Below are 13,255 nucleotides of genomic sequence, written 5' to 3'. Positions count from 1 at the left end.
ATCAATCTGGCTCTAGAATATAAGTGTGCACACCTTGAAGTTATAAAAAGTGTCAAGTGTTAATTTTACAGACGCAAATTGTTTTCTCTGTGCATCTGATTTAACTCGGATCTCCTACACCAGTTCTGTTTAAGACATCTAATTTTCATAATGTTTCTGCATCGCACAAGATTCATAATGCTGTCGACTTTATTTCAGGATCTAACCACTATACATCATATAAACGATTTCCATTTTCCATCAGCTCCATTACCTGTCCACCTGCAGTAATAAATACTCTCCGCCCAGCAAATGACCGCAATTTAAGAAGATTCAAGCTTCCAGTCACTTCATTGGGGTTTTTGCTTCTTCAAAAAAGAAAGAAAAAGAAAGTGTGTGTGTGAGTGTGTGGGTCTCTCAGGAGTTGAAGAGATGAATTATAGTTGCATGGAACAAAGATTTTCCATGAGTCATCACAGGTTAAAACAGAAACACAAAAAAACTATAATATATACAGTTCCTGTGAAATAAAATGGGATGCAATGTCTTCGTCTTACTGTCCACCCTATATTGATATCCGCATTATAAAAGTATAATGTTGTCTACACCGGATACATACAGTGTTTATCTCTTTTGTTCCCATTATAACCAACAAAGTTGTCTTAGGTGATCTGTTAGATCAGGGATCCACAAACTCTTTTTTGCCAGCCGAACCCTTTCGACATAAAATATTAATTTGATATACCACGTGAGATAATTATTATTTCAATAATTTAAAAACACATTTGCATAATCACTGTTCTCTGATATTTGTGGTCACATGAAATGCAGTTAAACAAATACGTCAAATAATCTTTTTTTTAGTAAATGTTTTATTTGTATTGTTTTTATTTTATAATGATTTATTATTAAAACAATTATTATTATTAGTTTTGAATTGTACGTAAATGCTTATTACATGAAATATACATATAAATATGTGATGAAGTTCAGTTCTCGTGATGAGGGAAGGAAGAAGACAAGGGGTCGGCGATGACTGGGACACTCGTTTATTTACTCAAGTTGAAAACACAAACAGAAAGGTGCGCTCGTAGCGCGTTCACCGTGTAATAAACACAGCACAAAACTCAGTCCATAAATCAGCACATAAACAACGGCTTCTCTCAGTCCACGGCAGCACACGAGGTCCCAGTCCCTCTCTCTCTCCCACACTCTCTCCCGGTCGTGCTTATATCCGGTCTCTCCACGCCAATTACTGAAATCAGACACAGGTGTTCATCATCTGCACTTGACCCACTTACTCACCGCTCGCTTCCTTCCTCTCTCTCCCGCTACAGACTCCGCAGAACCACGCCCCCCTCGCCACATACCCCCACCGCCCGACTCAGGCCGGGGAGCCATCCGGCCTGCAGCCTCCCCCCCCCTCCTCCTGGAGAGGAAGTCGGCCACAGCCATCTGTGCACCCGGCCTGTGGACCACCTGAAACTTAAAGGGTTGTAACGCCAGATACCACCGGGTGATCCGCGCGTTGGTATCTTTCATGCGGTGGAGCCATTGCAGGGGAGCGTGGTCCGAACAGAGGGTGAACTCCCGCCCCAGGAGATAATACCGGAGGGTGAGAACGGCCCACCTGATGGCCAAACACTCCTTTTCTATGGTGCTGTACATCGTCTCTCTCTTCGAGAGCTTCCGACTGATGTACAGCACCGGCCGCTCTTCACCCTCCACCTCCTGGGACAGGACGGCGCCCAACCCCCTGTCCGACGCATCTGTCTGTAACATAAAAGGGAGAGAAAAGTTAGGAGCATGTAAGAGCGGTCCGCCACACAGAGCAGCCTTTATCTGGGTAAAAGCCTGCTGACACTGCTCCGTCCACTGAACCGTATCTGGTGCTTCCTTTTTAGTTAGATCAGTCAGCGGGCTGGCGAGGTCCGAATAATTAGAAACAAACCTTCTATAATATCCCGCCAGCCCCAGGAACTGCCTAACCTCCTTTTTGGTCTTGGGTCTTGGACAAGTCGCAACCGCTGCAGTCTTATCAATTTGGGGACGCACCTGTCCATGACCCAAGTGGAAACCCAGATATCTGACTTCCACACGCCCAACTGCACACTTCTTCGGATTGGCCGTGAGCCCAGCCCTTCTCAGCGTCTTCAGTACAGCTCGCAAATGCTGCATATGTCGCTGCCAATCACCACTATAGATGATGATATCATCCAGATAAGCAGCGGCATATGCAGCGTGCGGCCGGAGAATTCTGTCCATCAGACGCTGAAAAGTCGCTGGAGCCCCGAACAACCCGAACGGAAGCGTAACAAATTGGTGTAATCCGAACGGCGTTGTGAAAGCTGTTTTTTCTTTGGTCATGGGAGACAAGGGGATCTGCCAATAACCCTTGGTTAAGTCCAGTGTCGAATAAAAACGAGCAGTACCTAGCCGATCAAGCAATTCGTCAACTCGGGGCATTGGATATGCGTCGAATTTCGACACAGCATTCACCTTCCTGTAATCCACACAGAACCGTACTGAGCCGTCCGTTTTAGGAACTAAAACTATCGGGCTCGCCCAGTCACTGTTGGATTCTTCTATTACTCCCATCTCTAGCATTGCTTCTAATTCGCTCTGAACCACTTTTTTCTTATGTTCAGGCAAGCGATACGGCCGACTGCGAATTACCACGCCCGGCTCGGTCTCAACATGGTGCTGAATGAGATTCGTTCGACCAGGCAGGGGCGAGAACACATCAGCAAACTCTGCTTGTATTGTTTTTACATCAGTGAGCTGGGAGGGTGAGAGGTGGTCTCCCCCAGGGGCCAGAGCGAGAGATTGTGACTTTGAACTCACTTCTGGACCGAGATCCTCCTCTCCGCTCACTACCATCGCCAGCATCACTGATTCTGCCTCGGACCATTTTTTTAGTAGGTTGAGGTGATAAATTTGATGTGCTCCGCCCCTATCTGTTCGAGCTACCTCATAGTTGAGATCCCCAACTCGCCGTGTGACCTCAAAGGGTCCTTGCCACTTCGCTAGTAATTTTGAACTTGACGTAGGGAGTAATACAAGCACTTTATCTCCCGGTGCAAATTGACGCAGTCTAGCCCCCCTGTTGTACAGCCGACTCTGTTTATCCTGTGCCTGTAACAAATTCTCCATAGATAGCCGCCCCAACGTGTGGAGTTTTGTTCTCAGATCCAGGACATACTGAATTTCGTTTTTACTATTAGAAGGTCCGTCCTCCCAAGTCTCTCTAAGGACATCCAACACCCCACGGGGCTGACGTCCGTAGAGAAGCTCGAAGGGGGAAAACCCCGTGGAGGCTTGCGGGACCTCCCGTACAGCGAACAAGAGGGGTTCTAGCCACTTATCCCAATTTTTGGCGTCTTCGTGTACGAACTTCCGAATCATGGTTTTTAACGTGCGGTTAAACCGTTCCACCAGCCCGTCCGTTTGTGGGTGATAGACACTGGTTCGGATCGATTTAATGCCCAATAATTCGTAAAGTTCGCGAATAGTACGTGACATAAACGCCGTGCCTTGATCGGTGAGAATTTCTTTCGGAATTCCCACCCGGGAGATTAGTTGAAACAGTGCGCCCGCCACGCTTTTCGCGGAAATACTGCGGAGCGGCACTGCTTCAGGATACCGTGTTGCATAATCCACCAGGACTAAAGCAAAGCGGTGTCCCCGCGCTGACCGTTCTAATGGCCCGATGAGGTCCATACCCATTCGTTCGAAGGGGACCTGCATTAATGGTAGTGGGCACAATGGTGCTTTTGGATTGGCCGGTGGATTCACCAACTGACATTCACGACAAGACGCGCACCACCTGCGCACGTTCTCGTGAATGCCCGGCCAGAAAAATCGGGCCATGAGACGGTTAAGTGTAGCCGTTTGTCCTAAATGCCCGGCCATTGGATTACAATGAGCCGCCTGGAAAAGCATTTCCCGACGGCTTTTAGGAATCAATAATTGAGTTGTATCTTGTTTTGTTTGGGCGTCTTGGGTCACCCGATACAACTTATCTTTCAAAATAGCAAAATATGGATAGGAGAGCGGTTGTTCAGGGTGAAGGCGCTGACCGTCGATAGAGCAAACCTGATCAAATGCATTTTTCAGCGTTTCATCCTGGGACTGTTCCAGGGGAAAGTCATCATGCTCTGTGAGGATTGTTTGCTCTGGAGCACTCTGTTCCCCCGAAACAGACCCCAGAGGTTCTGGATCAGCCTCCCCCAACTGGGCAACCGCTATTCCACTCTCCTCTTTTTTCCCCCAAGAGGCATCCGCACATAAATACCCCAATAATTGATTGAACGCGGGCCAATTGGTCCCCAAAATTATCGGATGCCTGAGGTGCGGATTAACTGCCACCTCCACACTATGCTTTTCTCCCCTAAATTGAATTTCCACAGGCAAAATAGGATAACTCACCACTTCCCCGTGCACACACCGCACCTTAACCACGCGGCTATTATCCAATGCCCTAGGTTGAATCAGGCTTTGATGTATGGAGGATTGGTTACATCCTGAATCCACCAAAGCCTGATAGATACCCCCCTTGATACTCACTGGTATTTGGTACAAGCCAGCCTGATCGAGGGCAGCCTGTGGCGCGTCGGGGACCCGGATCAGTGTCCCCACCTCCATCACTGGACACCGGTCGATGAAATGCCCCGGATCCCCGCAACGCCAACAGGCCGGCCCAGACTTTACCGCCACCCTGGCGGCAGGAAGCGGATCAAGTGATTGGCGTGGAGAGAGCGGTGGAGCACTTTGGGTGGAGAATGGCCCAGGGGTCGAGCTCCCTCCCCTGGGAGGTGCCCTGGGTGACACCGTAGGTTCCGTCGGGAAGCCCGTTCTCCACCTTGGCGCTGGTTTCGGCTGGAACCCTCCACGCGTCCGGGGAAGTGGCACCGGCCTAGAGGAGAGAGAAGGAGAGGGGGGAGAGAGAGAGAGAGAGAGAGAAGCAGATGGGAGGGGCTCGCCGACCCCTGGGCACGCCACCATCTGGTCCTCCGCCAGCTGGATGGCCTGGTTCAGCGACGTCGGGCGGTGGCACTGGACCCACTGAGCAGTTCTCCTCGGTAGCCTCGCTATGAACTGCTCCAGTACCACACGATCGATGAGACCCTCGACGTCGCTTTGGTCGGCCATCAGCCATTTGCGGCAGGAGTCCCGGAGCTGTTGTGCCATGACACAGGGCCGGCCGGACTCTTCCAGGGTCAGCGATCTGAACCTTTGTCGATGTTGTTCTGGAGTCCGACCGACCCGCTGCAGGATGGCACGCTTGAGGTCTTGGTAGACCAGGAGGTTCTGGACTGGCAGTTGGTGTGCGGCTAATTGTGCTTCTCCAGACAGCAACGGGATCAGCCGCATTGGCCAGTCCACTTTGGGCCATCCCCGATCCTCCGCTGACCTCTCGAACAGGTCCAGAAAAGCCTCTGGGTCATCTTGTGCACCCATTTTGTTGAGAGGCAGTTGCGATGATGCGTCTCTTGCTGGGGGGATGGCCCGAACCTCCCGGTCCACCCAGCTCCGGAACAGCTCGCGGTCTTCATGCTGGGACCGGAGGAGCGCTTCAAATCGCTTGTCTTGCTCCTCCTTGATCGCCAGCAGGTGTTGGTGTTGTTCCTGGTGAAGACCGGCGAGCGACTGGATGATATCCGCAAATGGCGTTGCTGGCGGGGTCTGCATGGCGGCGGCGTTCTCCTTCCCTCCCGGGTTTCGGCACCAGTGTGATGAAGTTCAGTTCTCGTGATGAGGGAAGGAAGAAGACAAGGGGTCGGCGATGACTGGGACACTCGTTTATTTACTCAAGTTGAAAACACAAACAGAAAGGTGCGCTCGTAGCGCGTTCACCGTGTAATAAACACAGCACAAAACTCAGTCCATAAATCAGCACATAAACAACGGCTTCTCTCAGTCCACGGCAGCACACGAGGTCCCAGTCCCTCTCTCTCTCCCACACTCTCTCCCGGTCGTGCTTATATCCGGTCTCTCCACGCCAATTACTGAAATCAGACACAGGTGTTCATCATCTGCACTTGACCCACTTACTCACCGCTCGCTTCCTTCCTCTCTCTCCCGCTACAGACTCCGCAGAACCACGCCCCCCTCGCCACAAAATAATTATAATAATTAAATAATAATTAAAACAATATATAATTACAATTATTATATTTATACATTTTTAATTATTATGTGCATATAATTACAGTGAGGAAAATAAGTATTTGAACACCCTGCTATTTTGCAAGTTCTCCCACTTGGAAATCATGGAGGGGTCTGAAATTGTCATCGTAGGTGCATGTCCACTGTGAGAGACATAATCTAAAAAAAAAAAATCCAGAAATCACAATATATGATTTTTTAACTATTTATTTGTATGATACAGCTGCAAATAAGTATTTGAACACCTGTCTATCAGCTAGAATTCTGACCCTCAAAGACCTGTTAGTCTGCCTTTAAAATGTCCACCTCCACTCCATTTATTATCCTAAATTAGATGCACCTGTTTGAGGTCGTTAGCTGCATAAAGACACCTGTCCACCCCATACAATCAGTAAGAATCCAACTACTAACATGATCAAGACCAAAGAGCTGTCCAAAGACACTAGAGACAAAATTGTACACCTCCACAAGGCTGGAAAGGGCTACGGGGAAATTGCCAAGCAGCTTGGTGAAAAAAGGTCCACTGTTGGAGCAATCATTAGAAAATGGAAGAAGCTAAACATGACTGTCAATCTCCCTCGGACTGGGGCTCCATGCAAGATCTCACCTCGTGGGGTCTCAATTATCCTAAGAAAGGTGAGAAATCAGCCCAGAACTACACGGGAGGAGCTGGTCAATGACCTGAAAAGACCTGGGACCACCGTTTCCAAGGTTACTGTTGGTAATACACTAAGACGTCATGGTTTGAAATCATGCATGGCATGGAAGGTTCCCCTGCTTAAACCAGCACATGTCAAGGCCCGTCTTAAGTTTGCCAATGACCATTTGGATGATCCAGAGGAGTCATGGGAGAAAGTCATGTGGTCAGATGAGACCAAAACAGAACTTTTTGGTCATAATTCCACTAAACGTGTTTGGAGGAAGAAGAATGATGAGTACCATCCCAAGAACACCATCCCTACTGTGAAGCATGGGGGTGGTAGCATCATGCTTTGGGGGTGTTTTTCTGCACATGGGACAGGGCGACTGCACTGTATTAAGGAGAGGATGACCGGGGCCATGTATTGCGAGATTTTGGGGAACAACCTCCTTCCCTCAGTTAGAGCATTGAAGATGGGTCGAGGCTGGGTCTTCCAACATGACAATGACCCGAAGCACACAGCCAGGATAACCAAGGAGTGGCTCTGTAAGAAGCATATCAAGGTTCTGGCGTGGCCTAGCCAGTCTCCAGACCTAAACCCAATAGAGAATCTTTGGAGGGAGCTCAAACTCCGTGTTTCTCAGCGACAGCCCAGAAACCTGACTGATCTAGAGAAGATCTGTGTGGAGGAGTGGGCCAAAATCCCTCCTGCAGTGTGTGCAAACCTGGTGAAAAACTACAGGAAACGTTTGACCTCTGTAATTGCAAACAAAGGCTACTGTACCAAATATTAACATTGAATTTCTCAGGTGTTCAAATACTTATTTGCAGCTGTATCATACAAATAAATAGTTAAAAAATCATATATTGTGATTTCTGGATTTTTTATTTTAGATTATGTCTCTCACAGTGGACATGCACCTACGATGACAATTTCAGACCCCTCCATGATTTCTAAGTGGGAGAACTTGCAAAATAGCAGGGTGTTCAAATACTTATTTTCCTCACTGTATAACATTTTATGTATTTATATTATTATTTATAAATAATTACACAGACACACACACACACACACATATATATGTGTGTGTGTGTGTGTGTGTGTGTATATATATATAATTATTTATTATTACAATTTTCATTATTATATATATATATATATATATATATATATATAAATTCTAATTATTTTATTTTGATTTATTTATAAATAATGTATTATTATTTATAAATAATTAAACACACATATATAATAACTCATTTATTTTTTAAATTATTATTGCCATTTTTTTTTTTTATAGCCTATGAATAATTTTTTTGCATTTTTATATATATATACAAAACTATTAAATTAGCTATAAATATAAAATTATTGTTGAATTATTCTTTACATTGATTTAATTATGTAATAAATATTTAAAAAATAAATCATTAAATAATAATTAAATATATGCATATGCAATTAAAATTATTATTATATTTATAAATGAGTGATATCAAAATCGATTAATCACGATTAATCCCATCGAACATAAAAGTCTGTTTATATAATATATGTGTGTGTATAATATATAAAGGTGAGGTAATGATTTCGCTCACACTGACACTATAGTGCACGAGACATCAGTGAGTCCAACGACAGTGACGGCGATATGCAGTTGTGTTATGAGGGTCAAACTCTTTCTGTGTGGATGTGGGATCTGGGATTTGCCATCCCGTCACTGACAGACTCAGGAAGACACGAGATGTCCGGAGGAGTGTTGTCAGCAGGATGACATTCAGCAGACTCGATTCAGTGTTTATTAGAGGAACCCGTAGAGGAGTCTTCTGGAGAAGTCAAAGATAAACACACACCCACAGACAGCGGGAAACTGCAGAAGTCCAGCATCCTCCACCTCTTATGTAACTGTTAATTAAACATCTGGGCTAATTTGATGATGCGTTCAGCAGTTCTCTTTCTCTCGGCTCCACTGTTTACCATATTTAAATCCAGTTTCCCACACGAGCACACGATCTCCAGAGATGTTGGGAAATTGTTAATATGGCGTGATGTGCATTCAAGTGATTTTGGTTGGAATAAAATTGGGCAAATTTCTTTCACTTCCCAATCCCAACAATAGCAGGAAGCTTTTTAACACTATACGATAATGAAAAGCAAAGGATGTGCATTAGGATTGATGCTTTATCGTTCTCCTGCAGACACAGAGAATGATGGGAAATGCTCAAAGAACATATTTATTCAAACTTCACTGTCTTTACAGTTTGCCATGATTCTTAAATGTACACACCTCTCAGAAAGCTCATAGAAAAATCCCATAATTACAACATTGCATTTATTAGACAAGTGCACAAAAATCATTCTCACATGAAATGAAGGTAGAATCAAAATCAAACTTTTTTTTTAAAGAAAGAAATTAATGTATTTTCCGCAAGAATGCATTACATTTATCATGAGACATGAATCATAATGTTACAAAAGAATTCTATTTCCATTAAATACCTGCTGTTCTTTTGAATTTTCTATTATGCATCACAAAAATTAAGCAGAGCATTGATAATAATAATCATAAATGTTTCTTAAGCATCAAATCATCATATTAGAATGATTTCTGAAGGATCATGTGACACTGAAGACTGGAGTAATGATATGGGATTAATATCCTGCCATGATTCAAAACTAAAAATAATGTTCTGAAAGGTTGAAACTAAGTGTTCGAAAACTCAAAATCTTACAAAAAACAGTTTTGCAAGATCGAAAAATAAGATTTGCAAGCTTGCAAAATGTAAAAAAATAAAAATATCTCTGCAAACATATGTTGTTTTTGAGATTTCCTTCTTCAGAACTGCAACATTTTTTTTTTACGATGTTGCGCAAACAATTTTTCAGAGTTTCAAATTTGTCAGTGTTCTCCCACTGTATTAGTTTGTTTTCCAGGGTTGAAACCTTGTAAATGGTGATCTGAAAACTGGTGTGCGAATGTGTGAAAAAAAGTTTTGAAACTCTGAAAACAGAGTTTTGCAGGCTTGCAAAGTGGTAAAAAAAATAAAATCTCTGCAAACATAATTTTGTTTTTGAGTTTTCCTTCTTCAGAAGTGCAACACTCTTTTTTACGGTGTTGTGCAATCATTTTTTCAGAGTTTCGAATTTGTCACTGTTCTCCCAGTGTATAGTTTGTTTTCCAGATTTGAAACCTTGTAAATGGTGATCTGAAAACTGGTGTGCGAATAGGTGAAAAAAAGTTTTGAAACTCTGAAAACTGAGGTTCGAAAGGGCGAAACTTATTACATTACATTACATTTGCACTCCTATTGCATACTATTTTTTCAGAGCTGAGTTTACAACACCCACTTTGCGGAGATACGCCCACACAGTTGCGAGCTTGCGACTCACGTGATTTGTGGCAGCGTTGTCACGCAGCTCTGCTCTGAAACTCTGAAACTCAGACTGAGCGAAAATGAAGCTTTGCAACTTCGCAACTTCAAAAAAAGCCTGGAGGGAGGGCCGTCTGCTCTTGGTCAATGCTTTGCTGTCTGCTGACGTACAGTCCAATCACAAGTCGTATTTACTGGAAAGGTGGGATTGACCGACTGCTCCGCCAATGACGAAAGCCAAAGTATTCATAAACTGATTGCACACTGGCACGTCAAAAGCGTGCGTTTCAGTTCTTAATGTGCGCTTTGTGGCCACGGAAACGTGTGATCTGCTATTTAAAACGATCTGCTATTTTATGATTAATAAAAATGTTTTTAACCACTATTTTTAAGACTGCCCCTCCCTGACACCCGTGGGACACTTGCCATTCTACATTTATAACAATAATATCTTAGTCTAAACCTAAAGTAATCTTGAAAAACTACATATAATTTAAAAGCTTTTAGACTCTATTATTCATATTTGAAGACTAATTATCAAAAGAAATGACAGCAGTAGTAGCCTGGCTACCCTCAGACCTTGTCTCATTCTCAAAATCTGGTCCATGGTGTCCAGGCTGCCTAGCAGCGTGAAAAACAAGGCAGCATGGGGAACCCAGGCTACAGCAGTAGATAAATACCTATAGATTCTTCATTTGTGATGTGGAGGCAAACTATAACGCGCTTTGATTCTTTCCGTACATTTTTATATGTGTTTTAGAGATTAAATTCAAATCAAATATTAACATTTCTGCCCAAACTATTTCTGAATAGGATGTCTACTTCATAAATATTTGGAATAGTATGGAAATATAAGGTTCAGATCACTAAAAACGTATATGGAAATCGAAGAGTCATCGGTGGAGTCTGGATGTCATCTAGTGGAAAAGTTTGGTACTGCGCACAATAAAATCTTTCCTAAAGCTCATTTATTGAGACATCAACCTAAAATCTGGCATTAAGTAATGTTAACAAATACAACTTTTTATTTTAATAATTAGTAAACGTTGTAAACATTAACAAAAATCAATAATATATGAAACCTTATTTTAAATTGTTACCGAAATTACAACTGGAAAATTTGCGAGATGTGTCTCGAACGAAGGGATTAGGGGATTGTCCGAGGTGCTGAAATAAAAAACTGTCTGTTTTCTTTCTTTCTTCTTTTCTTTTCTTTTTACCTAAATGATAACTATTGGATTATAATAACTCACCGATTATAATCCTCTCCTCTGTCAAATTTGCCATCGATAATTCCATGCTGTTTTGCTTGGGTTTAATGATAATACAAGAGTCCTAAACCACATATAGGGACAAAAGCATGACAGACTCAAGCAATGACGCCTTCGACGTGCGATAGGAGAACAGGGAACGAGCACATTCTTTTCGCCTGTTTGGACACTTCACACACGTTTGCACTGCCTGTTTGGTTTACCTGTTTACGCGTTCATAACGTGTGGTCTGACGTTAGCCAGGCTACTACTGCTGTCATTTCTTTTGATAATTAGTCTTCAAATATGAATAATAGAGTCTGAAAGCTTTTAAATTATATGTAGTTTTTCAAGATTACTTTAGGTTTAGACTAAGATGTTATTGTTATAAATGTAGAATGGCAAGTGTCCCACGGGTGTCAGGGAGGAGCAGTCTTAAAAATAGTGGTTAAAAACATTTTTATTAATCATAAAATAGCAGATCGTTTTAAATAGCAGATCACGTTTCTGTGGCCACAAAGCGCACATTAAGAACGCTTTTGGCAAATCGCGCGTTGGCTGAAACGCACGCTTTTGACGTGCCAGTGTGCAATCAGTTTATGAATACTTTGGCTTTCGTCATTGGCGGAGCAGTCGGTCAATCCCACCTTTCCAGTAAATACGACTTGTGATTGGACTGTACGTCAGCAGACAGCAAAGCATTGACCAAGAGCAGACGGCCCTCCCTCCAGGCTTTTTTTGAAGTTGCGAAGTTGCGAAGCTTCATTTTCGCTCAGTCTGAGTTTCAGAGCAGAGCTGCGTGACAACGCTGCCACAAATCACGTGAGTCGCAAGCTCGCAACTGTGTGGGCGTATCTCCGCAAAGTGGGTGTTGTAAACTCAGCTCTGAAAAAATAGTATGCAATAGGAGTGCAAATGTAATGTAATGTAATAAGTTTCGCCCTTTCGAACCTCAGTTTTCAGAGTTTCAAAACTTTTTTTCACCTATTCGCACACCAGTTTTCAGATCACCATTTACAAGGTTTCAAATCTGGAAAACAAACTATACACTGGGAGAACAGTGACAAATTCGAAACTCTGAAAAAATGATTGCACAACACCGTAAAAAAGAGTGTTGCACTTCTGAAGAAGGAAAACTCAAAAACAAAATTATGTTTGCAGAGATTTTATTTTTTTTTACCACTTTGCAAGCCTGCAAAACTCTGTTTTCAGAGTTTCAAAACTTTTTTTGTTCACACATTCGCACACCAGTTTTCAGATCACCATTTACAAGGTTTCAACTCTGGAAAACAAACTAATACAGTGGGAGAACACTGACAAATCTGAAACTCTGAAAAATTGTTTGCGCAACATCGTAAAAAAAACATGTTGCAGTTCTGAAGAAGGAAATCTCAAAAACAACAATGTTTGCAGAGATATTTTTATTTTTTTACATTTTGCAAGCTTGCAAATCTTATTTTTCGATCTTGCAAAACTGTTTTTTGTAAGATTTTGAGTTTTCGAACACTTAGTTTCAACTTTTCAGAACTTTATTTTCAGTTTTGAATCATGGCAGGATATTAATCCCATATAATGATGCTGAAAATTCAGCTTTGATCGCAGGAATAAATTACATTTTACTATATATTCACATAGAAAACATCTGTTTTAAATTGTAATCATATTTAACTTTTTTTTTACTGTATTTTGATCAAATAAATGCTTCTGAGCGCTTACATAGACCTTACAGTCTCGCAAAGAATAAACATAGAAACTGTTTGTTTGAAGCTATGAGCTCTTCTGTAATATTCAAAGAAATGAAAATTGGTATTACAAAACTGAAATGTTTACATGCCATTTGCTTTTG

At 42.8% G+C, this 13,255-nt stretch overlaps 2 protein-coding genes across 2 annotated transcripts in view; both read right to left on the bottom strand.

Annotated features, from left to right (window-relative positions):
- The window catches only part of iglon5 (IgLON family member 5), a 236,897-nt gene that overhangs the window by 25,123 nt on the left and 198,519 nt on the right, over window positions 1-13,255 (bottom strand). The gene's annotated exons all lie outside the window — the stretch shown is intronic.
- Window positions 964-6,085, bottom strand: LOC311066653 (uncharacterized protein). Its single transcript, XM_084087936.1, has 2 exons — window positions 4,546-6,085; window positions 964-1,752 (listed from the first exon to the last, which is right to left on the bottom strand). Exons 1-2 carry the CDS (start codon window positions 5,668-5,670, stop codon window positions 1,258-1,260), a joined length of 1,620 nt encoding a protein of 539 aa, XP_083944062.1. The 5' UTR covers window positions 5,671-6,085; the 3' UTR covers window positions 964-1,257.

The sequence above is a fragment of the Abramis brama genome, assembly GCF_963993115.1.
Source record: "Abramis brama genome assembly, chromosome: 17".
Taxonomy (NCBI): Eukaryota; Metazoa; Chordata; class Actinopteri; order Cypriniformes; family Leuciscidae; genus Abramis; species Abramis brama.
Note: the sequence above shows the minus strand (reverse complement) of the source record. Positions and strands in the feature narration are given on the sequence as shown.